Source organism: Dermacentor silvarum, chromosome 1 (genome assembly GCF_013339745.2).
Source record: "Dermacentor silvarum isolate Dsil-2018 chromosome 1, BIME_Dsil_1.4, whole genome shotgun sequence".
In the NCBI taxonomy this organism is placed as follows: Eukaryota; Metazoa; Arthropoda; class Arachnida; order Ixodida; family Ixodidae; genus Dermacentor; species Dermacentor silvarum.
In genome coordinates, this window is record NC_051154.1 from 361,065,882 (window position 1) to 361,085,338 (window position 19,457).

The 19,457-nt window shown below is 46.9% G+C and overlaps 1 protein-coding gene across 1 annotated transcript in view; it reads left to right on the top strand.

Annotated features, from left to right (window-relative positions):
- LOC119445111 (serine/threonine-protein kinase PLK1-like) overlaps nt 1-19,457 on the top strand; it is a 63,674-nt gene that overhangs the window by 33,709 nt on the left and 10,508 nt on the right. Inside the window, exon 2 of the mRNA XM_037709437.1 lies at nt 11,362-11,662. Within this exon, the coding sequence (XP_037565365.1) occupies nt 11,362-11,662 (301 nt within the window). The remainder of the gene's footprint in view (nt 1-11,361; nt 11,663-19,457) is intronic.

The following is a 19,457-nucleotide window of genomic DNA, read 5'->3' on the forward strand; positions in this document are numbered from 1 at the left end:
GTAGTTGAACTGAAAGTCAGTATAAAATGCTTTGTTGGGATTTCGTTGTCATTCCGTCTGATTTTGATGCGCTGCACATGGATTACCCCTTGGTCCTTCCATCCACCCAGGAGTAGTTCTTCATTCAATGTCATTAGGTCTTCGTCTGATACTACACCTTTTGCTGTGTTCATTGTTCGATGTGCACTTACAGAAACAGCGATGTTACCAAAGGCTACGAGGTGTGCGAGTTTGTTGCATTGTTCCTTGTCTTTTAGTTCGAGGAGCAAATCTCCGGTTGCCATCTTTGTTGCCTTATACCCAGCTCCAATACCTAGGCACTTGGCCACAAGAAATGGGGAAATTGCTCTAGCTTTCGTAGATGGTTGCTCACAGTGAAAGACGTGAAATTTAGGAAAGTTTCTTTGTTTTTGGGCCAGAATAGCGAGGTTGCGTCGGTGCGTACCCTTTTCGAGGCACGATCGGTTGTAAAAGGGTTTGAGGATCCCATGGAAAGAAGTGGTTTATTCGGCAACGGCGTCTGCCACCCACCACGGAGCCCAACAAGGGGACGTGGCAGAACATGTAAACAAGTCTGCACAGCACCAGCAGTATGCCGTTACTATAACCCAATATGGTATACCCAAGGTAGGACAGCCACACCAGGTTAACCCTTGCCGCCAGGAAAAGTAGAAGTGAATGGAAAAGATGAGAAGACAGGAAAGATTAAAAGTGATAGGGAAAGACGAAGATTGGAGAGAGAGCCAGGAAAAGGCAACTGCCGATTTCCCCCGGTTGGGTCAGTCCGGGGGTGCCGTCTACGTGAAGCAGATGCCAAAGAAGTGTGTTGCCTCCGCCGGGGGGCCATAAAGGTCCAACTCCCAGCATCGGCTCAACCCCCAGCATCCCCTTTTCCCCAGACACGGCTAAGCCGCGCACGGTTAAGCATGGGAGGGTCCGACCCTCATGTGCTCGGGTCCGTGGTGTCGCAACACACCAAACGCCTGCTGACGCAGACGCCCCTGCGGGCATATGTACCAACTAGCCCAAGCCTGTAGTTTCACTTAACTTCGGCCAAACTTCAAAGATATGCAAAAGCTACGTAGCTGGACAGAACCAAGGTAATGTTTGCCTTCGCTTAGAGATACTCAGATAATATTTTGCATTCCCCCTAATTATATAATTGGTCTTAATAAATAATCAACTTCTCATTTATACTTAAGTGTCAATGAGATAACTGTCATAATACACGCAAACTGGCTCGAGCGGCTAGTCGCGCGGCAGTTCTGATGGTGATCGGGGGCTTCTATCACATTCGGAAAAACGCTTTTAAGTAGCACGTATTGATCAACAGAAAGCTGTATCGGGAGGTTTTCATGTTGCTCTACAATTTTTTCATTGACACTTATCTAAATATAATAATCGAGAAGTTGAAGAATTAATGAAGACGAATGAGGTAATTAGGTGGAATTCAAAAAAATAATCTGAGAATCTCCAAGCGGCGACAAACATTGCCTTGGTTCTGTCCAGCTACGTGACATCTGCATATTTAAAGTTTGGGCCAAGTTACGTGAAACACCATGTATAATAAGCGGCTGAGGAAGATGACGATGGCTGCTAGAGGGCGAAATGGTAAAGCTTCTTGTCATTCAGAGTGCTTTTTTTACTTTAGGAAACAGGAGATGTGTGTAAAGTGTAACATGGCAGTGTACAAACGTATTCACTGGTTTGCAGATGATTTATTGTGACATTATGCTTGTTTTTTTTTTCAGAGTGGTATATATGTGCCTCTTGTACAATGCTTTACATATAAACCAAGAATTACTTCCTTGGTTACTTGAATGAAGCTGCCAGTGCAATAGTTTTATTTTCCAGGTTTATATAAGTTTTTAATATGAGGCTGATACATGCATGTCTCGTGCACTAGAATGCTAAGATTATTTTATTTATGTAGCATTAGTCAGTCTTATCGTACACTGCAATACAATGGTGCACACTTATGACACTGAATTCCGCGTTTGAGTATTGTATACTCTTTTTACTTGATTGTTGCTTTTTGGTTTTATGGTTCGTTTAATTTACACCATTACTATATTTGACGTATCCGAAAGGCAGTATTTTTTATTTTAACATGTTCCCAGTGCTTGTTTTTGATACTATGCGGCGTTATTCCTTTTTGTGTTCTTTTCAAGCTTCTAGATTATTGGTAACATTGATTGTAGGCAGCTACCATGTGATCAAATCTCACATTTCTCAGTATGTTTCTTGCAGTTGCTGTGATATCAATCTCTAAATAACTCTAGTCTGTTTATTTGACTGCACGGGCTGTTTATTTTGCTAAATAAGAAATTTACGAATTTTGTTTGTATAGTGTAGTCATTGTTTATCAATTTCTCGTTCATTAAGAATTGTATCTACGAACTTTAGTCATTGTTGGGGTACTTTTAATTCAATTTACTTTGCAATATTTCAGCAAAATGTATAAGAAATACACTTTTTCAATAAACTTTTGCTTTCTGGTACTGTCCTCATTCCATGCGCACTTGGCGCAAAAGCCCTGGCCGGGACGATCGTCCAGACGCGCCCATTTTTTCTTAGCGGGATTTCATTCCCATTTTGGTTGTAAACATCGTTGCTGCATAACAAAGACAGTATTCTAGATTCATTTTCGGGGATATGTTCATTTTCATGTGACTTGGTAGATGATCCGTCGGCGTCGATAGACGACAGTGCTTGGCGCTGCACCAGGAGCTCTTTTGCACTCGACACCGACGCTTCGACTCATCTGGAACCCCCGAAAATCAGCTTCAGATTATCGTAAACCTTTCAAGACCATTTCTAGATCAGCTTTTTGATAACGTCTTAAAAATGTTTAAAAATTGGATATGACTAGCTTTGGCAAAGGGCTTATTTGTTTCTTCCCCAATCCTATTTCTAGACGAGCTTTTCGAATACGTCTTTAAGATATGTTATAGATCGTCTCAGAAAAGTGATTAAGCCGGACATTAGCCGATATATACGACGTTTTAAATACAAAGTTGTCGCACTGGCGTCTTCTTTAAAATGTTTTATCGTATGGGATAAACTATACGAAAACGTTAGGTATCTCTTTTGTGCTACCTGGGTAGGTGGACGAGAAGCCCCAGAGAGGTGATCAATGAAGCGTTGACAGTACGGATCCGCCAGCTGACGAGAGGCGAGTGGCTGCTCGTCGTGGAAAGGAAGTTGGTACATTGAGGCCAGGGAGGAAACCGTAGCAGTGTCGGCCGAACTGGTGACGTGCGAAGCGATTGCAGAGGCGTCGAGCGAGGCCGTAGGAAGCGGGCAGCGAGAAAGAGCGTCGGAGTCTTGATGTTTCTTCCCGGACTTGTATATGATTTCGAAATCATACTCTTGGAGGCCTAAAATCCAGCGACCCAGGCGTCCAGACAAGTTCTTGAGCGTGGAAAGCCAGCATAAAGCGTGGTAGTCCGTAACGATGGTGAAATGACGGCCGTGGAGATAAGGGCGAAAATTCTGTATCGACCAAACAATAGGCAGGAACTCTTCCTCAGTGATCGTATAGTTCTTTTCGGAAGCGCTGAGTATACGGCTGGCGTATGCAATGACTCTCGCGAAGAGTTGTCGCGTTGCCGAAGAACAGCACCTATACCGTGGCCGCTAGCCCTACACCGCAGCACCTATACCGTGTAGGAGAGTCGGCGCGGCCTCATCAAAATGGCAAAGCACAGGTGTAGAGGTGAGGGCGTCCTTCAAGCGTTAAAACGGTAATTCGCATGCCTGGGACCACAGAAAGGGCACACCGGAAGCTAGTAGCTTGTGTAATGGAGCTGCGATGGAGGCAAAGTTCTGGATAAAGCGACGGAAATAAGAGGCGAGGCCAAGAAAACTACGCAAGTCTTTGGGTCTGTCAGGACGAGGAAAGCGAAGAACTGCAGCAGTCTTGTCAGGGTCCGGCTGCTCACGAGATGACCCAGTATGCTGGGTCATCTCGCTTGCGAAACGGCATTTCTTGGTGTTCAGCAGAAGACCAGCGCGGGCGAGGCACGTCAGAATTTCATCCAAGCATTGCAGGTGCTGATTAAATGTCGATGAAAAAATGACAACGTCGTCCAGATAACAAAGGCAGGTCTTCCATTTCAGGACACGCAGCACGGTATCAATCATGCACTCAAAAGTCGCGGGCGAGTGGCAGAGCCCGAAAGGCATTACGTTGAACTCGTACAGTCCATCAGGGGTTGCGAACGCCGTTTTTTCTTTATAGTCTTCGTGCATGGGGATTTGCCAGTAACCGGAACGCAAATCGAGGCTGGAAAAGTATTCCGCACCTTGGAGGGAATCAAGGGCTTCGTCAATGCGAGGCATAGGGTAGACGTCTTTTCGAGTTATCTTATTGAGCTCCCGGTAATCGACGCAAAAGCGCACGGAGCCATCTTTTTTGCGGACCAAGACAACAGGAGACGACCAAGAACTAGCCGATGGGCGAATGACCTTACGTTCCAGCATGTCGGCGACGTTCTCTTCGATAATTTTCTGCTCGGCTAGAGACACACGGTATGGGCGGCGCCGCACGATAGATGTGTCGTCTGTCAGAATGCGATGCTCTGCAACGGTTGTTTGCCCCAACGTCGACGAATAGACATCGAAAGAATTAGCGTGCTTTTTCAACAAAGCCAGCAGCTGTTGTGTCTGCGCGGGTTTCAAGTCGGTGCTGATGACTGATATAAGGGCGGCGGCCGAAGAAGAAACACCAGAAGATGGGTCCCCAGAAGAAATTGGTGTAAGTGGCAAGACGCAGACAGGCTCCAGATCGGCGACGCATGCAACGGTTGTGCCTTGCGGAATTAGGATTCTTTCGGGTGTTCCGTTAGTGGCAGTGACCAGTGCAGATCTATTGTGGAATCGAACAACTCCCGATGAAAATGCTATGCCTTTAGTAAGGCAACGGGAAGAAGGGAACACCAAGACGTCACCATGGTGAATGTCGTTGGATAGGAGAGTAACAAGTTGGTTTTGTCCTGAGAGTAGTTCCGTATCTTCCGCAGCGGTCAGGTGAAACGGCGTGTGGGTTTCTTCGCCAAGCAAGTGTTCGGTGTTGGTAAGGTGTACCACACGCTGCCCACAACAAATAGCAGCAGACGCAGAAGATAGAAAATCCCATCCCAAAATCAGCTGGTGAGAGCACGGGTATAGCACAGCAAACTGTATGTGATGGAGAATGTCATCAATAAGTTCACGCGCAGTACAGAAGGCAGAAGGTCGAATAGAGCTCCCTTCGCCTGCAACCAGCGTGGGACCTTCGTAAGGCGTCATAAGTTTCTTTAGACGGGAACACAAATGAGCATTCATAACAGACAAAGCGGCACCAGTATCCACTAAAGCATCCACGGGCACTCCTCCAACATACACACGAAGCATATTGGATGGGCGCGCTGGAGGAATTTCAGTCTTATGTGTGTATGCAGTTTTTCCTCCGGAAACTGCATCGCTTAGTTTTCCGCGCGACCGGTAGAGGTAAGTGAGGCAGGTCGAAGTGGTGACGATGAGCGGCGGAAGGGCGATGGGGAACGGCGTCTGGCTGAACGGTAAGCGCCGCGTGCTTCAGGTGATGCAGGCGGAGATCGAGAACGGTGCGAAGGTGAAGAGTAACGCCGCCCTTGGTAAGAGGCCCCACTATAAAAATCGCGCTCACACATATCGCGCCGCGTGCTTCAGGTGATGCAGGCGAAGATCGAGAGCGGTGCGAAGGTGAAGAGTAACGCTGCCGTTGGTAAGAGGCTCCACTATAAAAATCGCGCTCACACATATCGTAGCCCCGACGCTCGTCTTGCTCGCGCTTGCAGCAAAAACGCGATATGTGGCCGCGATAGCTGCAATAATAGCATATAGGACGAGACGAACGATAAGGGGGGTAGTAGTTTCCCACGGTGTACCGTGGGAAAGTGAGGTCAGATGGGCCGATGAAAGCTCTGGCGGTGACGAAGGGATGTGAACCGTGGGCGCAGTAGCAACCAACACGTAAGTTGGTAGCGGCAACGGAGAAGTGACGTGGCCGAGAGGCTTGGCAGCAACTTGCGCGTATGTCGGTCGTGCGGTAGTGGGTAATACGTGAGGGACAGGAGCTTGTACTGGCACAGCGCAGGTCAAGGACGCCAGTTCTTCCCTGATAACGTCACGCAATGACCCACCAAAAGGTTGGCTCGGACACGACGAAGGTGAGGGCAGCCCCATAGATTGCAACTCTTCGCGTATGAGCGAGCGAATCAGTGTTCGTAGATCGTGGTCCACCGTAAAATGGACGCCGTCAATGTCGGGCTCTAGGCGGACAGACTCGAGCTCATCGAGGCGCTGACAAGTGGTGACGACGTCAGCGACGGTAGCGGGAGTCTTAGTTGCGCGGGCATTGAAGGCAATAGTTACAATGCCTTTTAGAACGTGACGTACCCTGTCCGACTCCGACATTCAAGAATTCACACGTCGGCAGAGTGCAAGCACGTCCTCGATGTACGAGGTGTACGACTCGCCCAGGTGTTCTTTGCGAGCATCGAGGCTTTTCTTCGCGAGAGTGGACCGAACAGCCGGTGTGCCGACCACTTCACGAAGCTGGTGCTTGAAGAGAGTCCAGTTGGTCAAGCCGGTCTCGTGGTTAAAGAACCACGTATTCGCCACACCAGAAAGATAGAAGGAGACATGGCGGAGTTTATTAACATCATCCCAGTGATTAGTGGAACTGACTCGCTCATCATCGTCCAGCCAGTCTTCGACATCCTCTCCGCGAAGACCAGGGAAGAGATGGGGGTCACGCTGGGGGCTGTTGATGATAAAAGAAGGAGGAATTTGCGATGTCGGAATGGTGGCAATAGGGGCGCCAGGCTGCACGTCCTGCGGCATGCTTGCTGACGGTGGGCGCAAGTGGCGACTTGAAAAAAGCTCCAGCAGGCAGACCGGACGGCCAGAGGACGTAGGACCGAAGATGCACACTCCACCACTTGTGACGTCTCGGTTGGGACGACGTTTATTAGGCCCGGGAGCTCGTCAGCGAACCAGCGCAGCACACAGGCGATGATGATGCTCACATATACAGGCGAAGAGGAGGATAGGTAAAAGTGTGAGGATGATGATGATAACATACAGATGAGGAAGATGTGCGTAATAAACGCCCACAGTACTTCTGTTGTGTTTTTTTTTGTACAGCATCATTTATCGTCTGTTTCCTCTAAAGACATCTAAAAATGTTTCGTATGCGTGCATAAAAGTGCTACAGCGTGTTTATTTGCGCTTTTATAATTTGTGCCCATATATTTTTTTGTGTTTGATTGCTGTCAAATCGAGACGGCCGAAGGTCCACGTTTGTAGCAGACGACAGGCTCTACAGGTGCCGTGCTGCCGCTTCTGCGCCGCCGCCGTCGCCGCCGGTCTCCGCCACTCAGCGCATGCACACATGGAAGCAAGCTGTTGAGTGTTTTCCACGTGCGTCGACAGATGGCACTACGCGATGTATAATTTGTGCTGGACTAGTGCTGGATTTGTGTGATGAACAACCTTATAGTAGTTAACAGGGAGAATAAGTGTCATGGATAGGTAACGTGGCAATGCGGAAACAGGCATTCATGTATCGACTACGCCTTAGTCTCAGAAATGGTCTACGAACAACTAGACCAAATGATAATAGACGAAAATAGAAAAAATAGCCTGGGAAGCGATCATAGACGTTTAGCATTAAAGTTTGGGCGAGATACCAGCGCAGAACATGAACCAATAGCCTCAGAGTTTTTAAAAATGAATGACGAGCAAATAACAGAGATCGCAAACAACATAGAGAAGAAAATTGAGGCTGTTCCTACAGCAGTCTGGGAATATAAGGAACTGGTGGAGGTTATGCAGCATGAAATAAGGCGGACACGGCAAAACAATTGTTGGATTGGAAAGAGGAAACCACGTAAGTGGTGGAACAAGGAAATTAAAGAATCTATAGAAGAGCGTAAAGAGGCATCTAGGGTTCATCGAGAAGCCAAAAAGTTGGGATTACAAGAAGAAGAGGTGCTCCTTAGATGGAATACATACCGACAAAAGAAAAGGGTTGCGAGTGAGCTCGTGCAAGAGAAAATTAAATGCGCAAGTGAACGTTGGGTGCATAACATTCACAAAAGAGACAAAGGCGCCCCAAAAAGATTCTGGAACCATATAAAAGCACTCGGAGCTCCAACTAGAAACTCACAAACGGATATAAGGGGTGAAGACGGTAACATCTATGAAGGCGATGATGCGCTGCGGTACATCACAGACCTTATCAGGCATGACTTCGGCACGAGAAAAAGCGTGGTTCATACAACAGATCCAGCAACAACAGAGAGGCCTGAGAGATCAAAATTTAGCATAGAAAGCTTGTATTGGGAAAAGGCAGCAGAAAATGTCCCTAACAACACGGCAGCAGGACCCGATGAAATCCCAATACAGCTAATCAAAAACCTCGGTCCAAAAAGCAAGGCACTGCTGACTAATGCCATAGAGCAAGTGATTAGAACAAAGAATATTCCCGTTGGATGGCGTGAAAGCAAGATGAATCTCATCTACAAAGGCAAAGCAGATAAGGATAAGACGAGCTCGTACAGGCCAGTTACAGTAACATCGGTGATATATAGAATGGCAATGCAAGCCATAAAATTAGAACTGTCGAAATGGGTGGAGGAAAACGGTGTATTGGGGGAACTACAGAATGGGTTCAGGCCAGGCAGACGCTTAGAAGACAATATGTTTGTACTAACTCAGTGCATAGAGATTTCAGTAGCTCAGAAAAGACCTTTATGGATAGCATTTCTAGATATTAAAGGAGCTTATGACAAAGTAGACAGGGAATTTTTGTGGGATATTCTTCAATACGAAGGCATGGATGACGATTTCGTGGAGCTGCTGAGGGAGATATATCGAGACAACCAAGTACAAATGGCATGGGAAGGCCGAAAAGGAAATTAAATGGTGGGAATTCACCAAGGATTCAAGCAAGGATGCCCGCTGTCACCATTGTTGTTCACGCTTTACGTCAAGGGCATAGAAAGACGACTGGAAAACAGGGAATTAGGTTTTGATTTATCCTACATGCGTAATGGACAAATGGTGCAACAGAAGGTCCCTGGACTGATGTACGCAGACGACATTGTGCTACTAGCGGACAATAAAAAAGATTTAGAGATACTTGCGAATATCTGTGGGAACGCAGCGACAAATCTAGGCCTTAAGTTAGCACAGAGAAATCAGGGATTATGATCTTTAATGAACACGCGAGTAACTTCGTGGTGTCAATTCAACCGCAAGTAATACCCATAGTGAAGCAATATAAGTACCTCGGCGTACACATAAACGAAGGAAAGAATTACTCAAGCAACCACCAAGATAATCTGAAAATAAAGGGGAAGCGTAATGCAGCAATAATGAAACACAGAGCACTGTGGGGCCATAATAAGTATGAGGTGGTGCGTGGAATCTGGAAAGGAGTAATGGTGCCAGCGCTAACATTCGCAAATGCCATTATATGCTTAAAATCAGATATATTGGCGGGTTTGGCAAGTTAACCAAACATCAGTAGGCCGGTTGGCTTTGGGAGCACACGGTAATACGACAAATGAGGCAGTGCATGGTGACATGGGTTGGGCCTCTTTTGAAGTCAGAGAAGCACAAAGCAAAATTAGTTTTGAAGAAAGGCTCAGGAACATGGATGAAAATAAATGGGCGGCTAAAGTGCACAAGTATCTCTACATGAAAAGCGTGGACAGAGAATGGAGGAAGAGGTCAAGGAAGTTGGCAACCAAGTACAGAATAATCGAAACTGTAAATAGACAACCAGGGGCATCAGAAAGAAAGTGAGAGAAATAGAAACCGTGAATTGGATGCAAAGAATGCAAACGAAAAGGACAATGGAGATTTACAAGAATAAGAAAGAAATTAGAAGGGAAAATCTGTACGATAACACAAAGGGCAGTGCCTTGCTATTTGAGGCTCGAGCCGGTTGCCTAAGGACGAAAACATACCCGAACAAATATTCGGAACTAGATGAGACATGTGTATGCTGCAGTAAAGATCCAGAGACCACTCAGCACATCCTAATGGAATGCGACGGGATCCACCCAGCGAGAAGCGTAGGTAACGTGCAACTCCCAGAAGCGCTTGGGTTTAAAGTGGAAGGAAACATAAACAGATCAGCCGTAGAGATCAGCAAGAGACGATTAGAGTACTGGTGGAAAAAAAGCAGGGAAAAGATGGATACGACCTGATCTCTTCAAATCATAGGCAGCGGTACAAGGTAAATTTTTGAAAAAGAAAAATAATGAGAGGTATACAAAAATGCTAGCTAAAGAACATTTATAGTATACCTGATTAAATCAAGCAGGCTAGGTGACTATTTGTCGCCGCCCCGTTTCAAAGGGGATGCCAATAAATCATCACCATCATCATCATTTAGCGTTACACGGTTTGTCCCGAGCGAATGCGTTGCGCGGCGGCGGAGTCGGCGATCCTGTTTATCTTACTCCGTGGTTCCATGCCTTGTGTGCAGCAAGAACAAATTTATTGCAACTGAGTACACCAGCGAGTGATTAGGCAGAAGATAATCAGATAGTGACTGCACCAACGAACTGCACTGAGTCAGGAACGTGACAAGCCACGGCTTCAAAGTATTTGCCGAATGAAGAACGAAAAGCAAAACACTGATCCTTATTCAATTAATAAGAGGAAAGCTTGGAATACATTTTGGCCTCGCTTTAAGAACAAGCACCATATACGCTGCTCGCACCATTTGGACAAAGCTTAATAAGCTCTGAAAGCGCTTTTACATGTCTTCTGAAGCTCTGGCCAAAGCTTCGTAATGTTCACCCAGTCAGCGTCTACGATTTCTCCCGAAACAGAGGTTTCCTGCGTACTATTGTATAACATATACTATCGCCCAAGAAAGTTTACGGACCATGGACGGACCAAGGGATCTGACAAAAAGCTGAATATCTCCGCAGCCTCAAAACGCAGCCTGGTATTCACCTTTCCAGCCTCTACTGGTATATGCAAACATTGTGATGTACGGTTTTACTGGCTACATTTAATGGCGGCTCGGATATTTTGCGTTTTCTGAGATCGCATGGTCTGTAAACTTTCTTGGTCGATAGTACATCCATTGTAAACACGGAGGCAGCTGAGGCAAGCAATGGACGTGTCACCACTTGATCAAACATGACAGCGCCCACGGGATCGTCGCGAAAAGGGTCAATAACTTTCGGTGCAGTTATAGTGGCACTCGTCCGGGCCCTCCTCGCGCACATCGGTTCTTTGACTGGTTAGATGAGACTGTGACTGGTTAGATGATGGTTGTTTTAACTAGCCCTATTACAATCTCTACAGAGATTCAACCGGGAGGTGCGCAGAAAGCAGCAGCGGAAAGTTCAAAAGGCAAGGCAACTCAAAGAGAGGCGCACCTCAAGAAGCTTCAGCGCCTTCTAGAGCGTCTTCTTAGTGCCAAGCCTCCTGAGCGAAACTTCCAGCGTTCGAACGAGGTGGAGGACCCGTCCCTGGTACCAGTCATATGGATCACCAAGTGGGTGGACTACACTGAAGTACATGGACTGGGATACGAGTTCTCTGACAACAGCGTTCTTGTAAACTTCAACGATGACACGCGGATGATCCTCCTTAACAATAAGCAGTGAGTGCTCCTTCTTCCAAGGTGTATGAGGCAGAAAGCAATCATAATTGTGAAGTGGGCCACTTTTAGAGTGTACGAATTAATTCTCAAGTGACCTACCAACAGCAATTACTGCTGTCCCAGCTTCCCATGCTGATACTGTAGAGTACCAGTTCGAACAGACGCGGATCAGTTTAAATTAAAGTTATCTTTACTGAGCTCTACCAAATGGTGCGAAAAATGGTAAATGAAAATAAACGTGACTAAGACAGCATGCGTGTCCATAACACGTAAGAAAAAACCGTTACTCTTCACCAACAACCTGATGGGATCAGAGGTTGCGCGGACAGAGTCGTACAAATACCTAGGGGTAACATTAACGAGTACATTAAAATGGGACACAAGCAATAATAATACGTGCCAAAAAGCGTTCAAACAGCTTGCGTTGCTGCGCAGGAAGCTTGCAACAGTACCTCCGGATGTCAAGCTGTCATGCTATATCTGGTGCGCCCCATTCTCGAATACGGCAGTGTTGTCTGGAACCCATACCAAGTGTACCTCATCAGCAAGTTAGAGGCAATCGAAAACAAGGCGCCTCGCTTCATTTATTATAAATATTCTAGGAATGACAGTGTGACGTTACTGTGCAATCACGCTGCCATAAAGACACTTGAAATCCGGCGGCGCGTTGCTTCTTTGAAATTCATGTACCAGTTATATCACGATGACACTGCTATTAATAAGAATGACTACGTCAAGCCACCCTATCAGTAACCATCCAGAATAAATCACGTCAAGTGTATCAGGCCATTTATAACACGTTGCGACACTTACAAAAAAATTCTTTTTTTCCCGTGTACCATAGAAAAATTGGAACAATCTGCCACGTGCTTGCATGAATGTCAAATCCTTGGAGGCTTTCACCAGTAAAATCGAAGAATTTGTTTTTGTGCAATTCCTTGAAGTATATCTGTTGCTAGATCGCTAAATTCATTCCTTTACTGTTAGTTTCGTATGTGTGCAACACTGAATCATGTAAACTCAGATTTTCCTTCTTTTTCTCGACGAAATATGTAGACAACTTTGTCCCATAAAACGTAGTGGCGAAGTGTAATAACTATTCTTTATCTGTATTCTTATATTCTGCAAACAGTTATAGCTACGTGCTTATTGTTCACTCCTGTAAGGGCGTGCTAAGGCTACCAGTATCGAAGAAATAATAAAATGACAACGGTTGGTTGCTGATATTCAACAATGTCGTCAATATCTCTCATCTTCTTTAATAACATGTTTTACATAGTTCTACCACTTTAGACTTATTTGTGCTATATGAAGTACATGTTCATTCAGATCTTGCATTTTGAATACTCGGTTCGCAGAAGACACAAAACGCTTCATGTCGCTCCGCACCAGCTCTATGGGGTTGAGCTGGCAGTGATATTGAGATATTATCCAGGGCTATCACACTGCCCCGGTGAAGGCGTGGTAATAGGGTTTCTTGGAGACACTTTTCATAGTGGGGCCCGTCCATCTCTTCGTGGTAGTCTCCTGTGCCCCTTTTCACTGGATATACATCTCCGGCACCTTGCCCAACCGTGCTCTCGTTCCCACTATGCGTCACAATCTATAGCGTCCTTTTACCACACGAGTTCTGCAAGCCAACTGACAGTCCGGTCTTCCCTGCTTGCTCAACAGTTTTCACACTCTCATCGACCTGCATCTTATCGGCCATGCGTCCTCCGTTAACTCACGCTTCATCACTGCAGAAAATCAACGCAACGCCCTGAATAAGGAGGGCGTTGCGAGACCGTTTCTTCAAGCGAAAACCGATGTTCCTGAGCAAGCAATGGATTGTTTCTGGTGAAAGTTAATGCAAAGTTTCATCCTCGTTGAAGTGAAAGGCAAGCTCTAACACCGTGGGGACTTCGTTCTTCTTGAAATTGTCATCCACTACTTGTCGCAGCACGCTCAAGTCGAAATCGTCGAGTTTCTTCTTCCGTTCACGACCTCTGCCGCCACGGGAAATCCTGTTCGGGGACGCCATCTCAGCGTTTCCTTGAAGTTAAGAAGTCCAATGGTACAGGGTCTGTTCACTGGCATTCGTGAGGAACACGGTTCTCTTTAGGACAGCGTTCATACTGTCAATTTTACCCAGTTCATTTTTTACCGCACCAAACACATTTAGCACCAATAACCTTGCTTCTTTCGGAAAATGCTCGATCTTTGATATGTAGCGCTTCGGATATTCATTCGACACCCGTTCAACAGTCATCGCGTGCCGTATTTGAGTGCAATAGCAAAGTTTTGACGCAGTGAACGCCTATACATTTAGAGCGTTCCGCACCGTCAACGCCTCACCGGCGCTAATGTTGTGGCGCCATCTGCCAAGTTGACATCAAGCCACTTTTATGGATCCACACCTCTCTGTAGTCCTAGCAGCACCAAAACAAACAACTGATCTAAATAATAACGACAAAACATACATAATGCTTTGCCCTCGGCGTGAGATAAGATTAAGCGATGACGCATTTTACCGCTTCATTCTTGCTGTCCCGGCGGAGCACTCGAAAATATTATGCACCCTTAAAAGTGAACAATGAAGTAAATTATTTTACAGCGGGGGCCAGTAACAAGGGCTAAATCAGATCGGATAGGCTGGTCTGGGCTGTATGGGCGCTGCCATGTTGCTATACGTCAAAGCGGTTAGGGTGGCTATTGCGTTATACCGGCCGGTAACCGCCAAAATATTTCGTAGTATGCGACGTGCATGTTCGGAGGGCCTAACATACCACGTATCCCTGTAACGCATGCATCATGCAAGAAGCAAAGCTAAAACCCTCTTCTCTCATTAATAATCACACAGTTATACCAGGAACAATACTCTGTTGCGCAAGGATATTGTGAGTGTACATCTCATACCTTCGTCAGTGGTGCAAGTTTGTAGTGAGATGGCCTCAGATGGGGTATAGATGGCACAGCGTGTCCAGCGGAGAAGCTAGAGAGAGGAGCCACCAGGCTGTATACGGGCGTGCTATATGACGACTGGGCGTTAGCAATACGGTGTGTCGCTGGATTCCTTCAATGCTAATTGCATTAAAGTGGACATTCATCGTGAGATTGGTTCTGGCGGAATGTCTTTCTTTGTCTCTTTCTCCTTTTGAACGTACTATCAAGCGGAAATCAAACCCCCACGAGAAAAAAGGTTCGCATTTGGCTTTACGCATACGCTACGTAGGTTAGGGCACTTGCACGTGCCCTGGAACCATTTGTTTCACAGAGAATGAACATTAAAGTGTTTGGCTTACTTGCCGCAGCCTCCAATCGAAGTCAGTGCCATCGCCATTGTCATTGGAACATGTCATTAGAACACGTTCTACTGACATTATGGCGGACGTGCAAAAGTCGGGGAAAAAAGAAAATAAGAAAGCTTGGAGACCGTCGTTATTCCGGCGTGGTTCATTGCCACAACTACAAAGGCCGTAATATAGCCGTACCAGTCTGTTAAATTTCGTGAAAACTACGAGCATGCATGAGCGACGGTGACGTTGGATTCATGCAGGCGCGATCTCACGCCGTTTCAACAATTTCTACAGCTTTTCCTGCGAACTATCCATGTGCATTTTATTCTATTGAAAGCGAAAATGGCAATGCATGTACAGTACAAATTACATGCATGTTTTTGGTACAAAAATATATGCATCCGGCATTTTTTTCTAGGGCGCTAAGAGTACAATACTGTCACGTAGTAGTGGCGGTGAAGAAAACAGTCGCAAAACTGTGAATGACGAAACGGACATTTTATTGGGCGAACCAGTGCCCACAAAAGCAAGTTGCACTCGAAGCACAACGATAGCAGCGAACACAGTCGGCGCTCGTCGAAATCTGATTAGCGGCGAAATGCGTCGGCTTTTATACATGACTCATCGAAGGTTCCATAGTAATCCCTGGTGCGCGCGTGTCCTCCAGAAAGTACTAGACAATTCGCGTCGCTCACACAATCACATTGCATAAGCGTCGGTTACAAGACACAACGGATAGAAGCATCGATAACGTTCGAGAAACTCCCGATACATGCGATAAAAGCGGTCACTCTCTCTTTAAACAAACATCGTCCCGATGCTACAAACACGAAAGCGAAAACAAAACCACGCTTAATAAAGAAAAAACAACAACAAAGCAACAAAGTACCGAAGTTCGTCAGCGGGCGTAGAAAGGGCTAAGACGCACCACGTGGATGACTTCAGATCGTCCGCGGCGCCGCTGTTGTTGGGTAATGCCGTCTGGCAGAACCTAATAGTCTAGTGCGCAAATACGTCGGATGATCTGTAGGGTTCGAAATGGCGTCGTAACAGTTTCTCACTAAGTCCTTGTCGGCGTATCGGAGTCCAGACCCACACACGGTCACCGGGCTGGTACTGGACGTAGCGTCATCAAATATTGTAGTGTCGGCTATCGGTCCTCTGCCGCTTGTTGATGCGCAGGTGAGCGAGCTCTCGACCTTCTTCGGCGCGCTGCAAGTAGGTGGCAACGTCGAGACTGTCTTCGTCGGTGACGTCCGGTAGCATGGCATCAAGCGTCGTTGCCGGGTTCCTTCCGTAGACCAGGTTGAACGGTGGCATGTGCGTCGTTTCTTGCACGGCCATGTTGTATGCGAAGGTCACGTACGGAAGGATGGCATCCCACGTTTTGTGTTCGATGTCGACGTACATTGCCAGCATGTCGGTGATGGTCTAATTTAGGCGCTCAGTGAGGCCATTCGTCTGCGGGTGGTAGGCGGTAGTCTGGCCATGGCTATTCTGGCTGTATCGCAGGATGGCTTCAGTTAGATTTGCCGTAAAGGCCGTACCTCTTTTGGTGATGAGGACTTCTGGGGCACCATGACGCAGGAGGATGTTCTCAACGATGAATCTGGCTGCCTCGGCGGCACTGTCTTTGGACAAGGCTTTTGTGTCGGCGTAGCGCGTGAGGTACTCCGTAGCTACGACTATCCGTTTATTCCCGGACGTCGACGTCGGGAAAGGCCCCAGTAAGTCCATCCCGATCTGCTGGAACGGTCGGCGAGGTGGTTCGTTCGGTTCTAGAAGTCCGGCTGGCCTTGTCGGCGGTGTTTTGCGTCGCTTATAGTCTCGGCATGTCTTTACGTAATGGGCGACGTCGGCATTGAGGCGAGGCCAGTATTTTTTCTATATGCTCGCGAGCCTGCGGGAAATACCGAGGTGTCCAGCCTTTGGGTGGTCATGGAGAGCTTGCAGAATCTCTGGACGCAATGCTGAGGGTGCCACGAGGAGGTTGTTGGCTCGGAGTGGCGAGCCATTTTTCTTTAGGAGAATGTCGTTTTGCAAGAAAAACGACGTCAATTATCGCCTGAACACCTTCGGCACAACGACGGTATTGCCTTCCAGGTAGTCTACAAGGCTCCTTAATTCCGCGTCGGCTCGTAGTTCGGCAAATTCGTCGGCACTGATGGGTCCCAAGAAAGTGTCGTCATCCTGGTCGTCCTGTGGCGGCGGTTCGATGGGGGGGGGGGGGGGGGAGACACGGCGGCTAAGGCGGAGTAATAAGTGGTGCTTATGCCGCCTGACTTAATGCAATTGTTTCTGTGCGTGTTTGTGCGACGAGTGTGCATTTAAGTCTGTCAGAAACGTTGGTTTGCAAGCGATGGAAATCATTTGTTAAAGGTGGACTCAATCCAGCTCAACTGCTTATAAAGAGCATATGAGATTAGAAATCTGCTATTTGGCATTCGCACGGCCTTTCTTGAAACTATATCAGAAATACAGTCCGCACTGCTTCTAACCTAGTTATTACACGTAGCGTTGCATGTTCAAAGAGGGAATTCTCAGATGATTCTGTACAAGGTGTGTGGAAGGTGTGAAACGGAAGGCTCCGTTTGGACTCTTATCTGTCTGTCGTGTTAATAAACAACGAATGCCGCCTGCGCTCTGTGTCAGCATTGCGCGTCGAGCCTTGTGCTAGGCTGGGCGTGTACCTTGCAGCTCGCATCTTGCTTCGTGTGCTCGCTTCAAACCTTCTGTATCTCGTTCCCTGCGCCATCACTACAGAGACAGTTCGTGTTTGACCCTTTACTATCTCGTCGCTTTCTCTCCGTCCTCTTTCTCGCACGCCCGTTTTGCAATAACTTTAGTATCGCGTCTAGGGCGCGTCTGTTTATTTATTTATTGCTATGCTACGCTACTTTTCAGATGATACCAACGTACTTACCTGTATAGTGTGCAAGAAGTCGACTAACGGTGTTAGAGTATACGTGGCGGTTTGCTACAAACGGCGTACATTGGTATTTTCATGGCACTGAGTGCTAGTCGGGTGAATGTGAAACGATACCCGGAATTTCTCGCACAACGTTCTAAAGAAGCTGCAATTTTTATGGAAGTTTGCCGGCGCTAGTATACCGATTGTCTTAAATGGACGTCGAGGAAACAGATTTTGTAAGGTTACTGAAAGTGTGTCACCACAAAAGTGGTGACGCACTTTCTGAGGTTCATATACAAATTTCTGTTGGGAGAAAATTACTGCGGAAGCAAGGCGTTTTGGCACCAAGCGAAGCAAGGCGACGGTTGAACTGCGTGGTGGAACGCCAGAACTGGGCGATTGTCGGTCTGCTCGTCCTGTTGAATAAAATTGAAGAGCACCACACGCTCGTAATTCATTCTGCAATAAATATTTGTGGCTGTCGTAAGAGCTTGTAAGATCCAGAATTTGTGAAGTGAAGTTTATTCTTCTTTTCAGGGAAAAGAGGGGACCGGGACAAAAGGCGGTAAGGCCTGACGAGGTCTCGGTGCCCATACTTGGCAGTAAAATGTACATAGGTGTGACAAATATGTCAAAAACAACGCTACAATGCGTACAGTGGAACTTAATTAGGAAAAAAGACAAACATGTGCAGGGTAATACTCAAGCATACAAAATCATACACGTACAAATACAATGCATACATGACTGGTCAATTACGACACGAAAGGTGTGGCTACAGTACTTGTCTGCAACAAATATAGATGGAGAAAAACATTATATATATATATATATATATATATATATATGTGTGTGTGTGTGTGTGTGTGTGTGTGTGTGTGTGTGTGTGTGTGTGTGTGTGTGTTGCGTGTGCGTGTGACGACGCCCGGGACGAAGGCAGAGCTCTTCTATTGTCACATAGCGCGAGACAGCCCACGAACACCAACGCGACAAAATGATGATGATTATGAGGATGGGTATATACACATGAAGACGATGATGAACTGCACAGTTAGCGCTCACACTAACTCCCCCCCCCCCCCTCACGAAAGCGGCCGGTAACGCAGCGAGTCAGAAATGGTCGGAACGCCGAGAGACGTGAACAATTTCAGTGCTGCGGCAACGGCGGTCAGTAACCGAGGTAACAGGAGCTACGCGATGGTTGACGGCGAATGTTCTTTCAAGCACGGTATGTGGGCCGCGATACCTGTGAAGAAATGTTTCACAGAGCCCTGGCACTCGAACAGGTGTCCACAGGAGCACTTCGTCGCCTGGTCGGAACGAAATGACACGACGGGTCGCATCAAACGGACTTTCCTCTTGTTTGAATGGTCGCGGTGTGGGCGCGCGCAATTTCGTAGCAGTGGGCGACGCGGGCGGCGAACTCCTCTGGTAGAGATGTGGATGGAACAGAAGGCGTAGAGAGAAAGGTGGTGTCCAAAACAAAAGACGGTGCACGGCCGTAGACGAGGAAAAAGGGGCTGTAGATTTTTGTGCGTTGAACGGCAGTATTATATGCGAACGTGACGAAAGGAAGTATAGTGTCCCAGTTTGTGTGGTCGGGTTT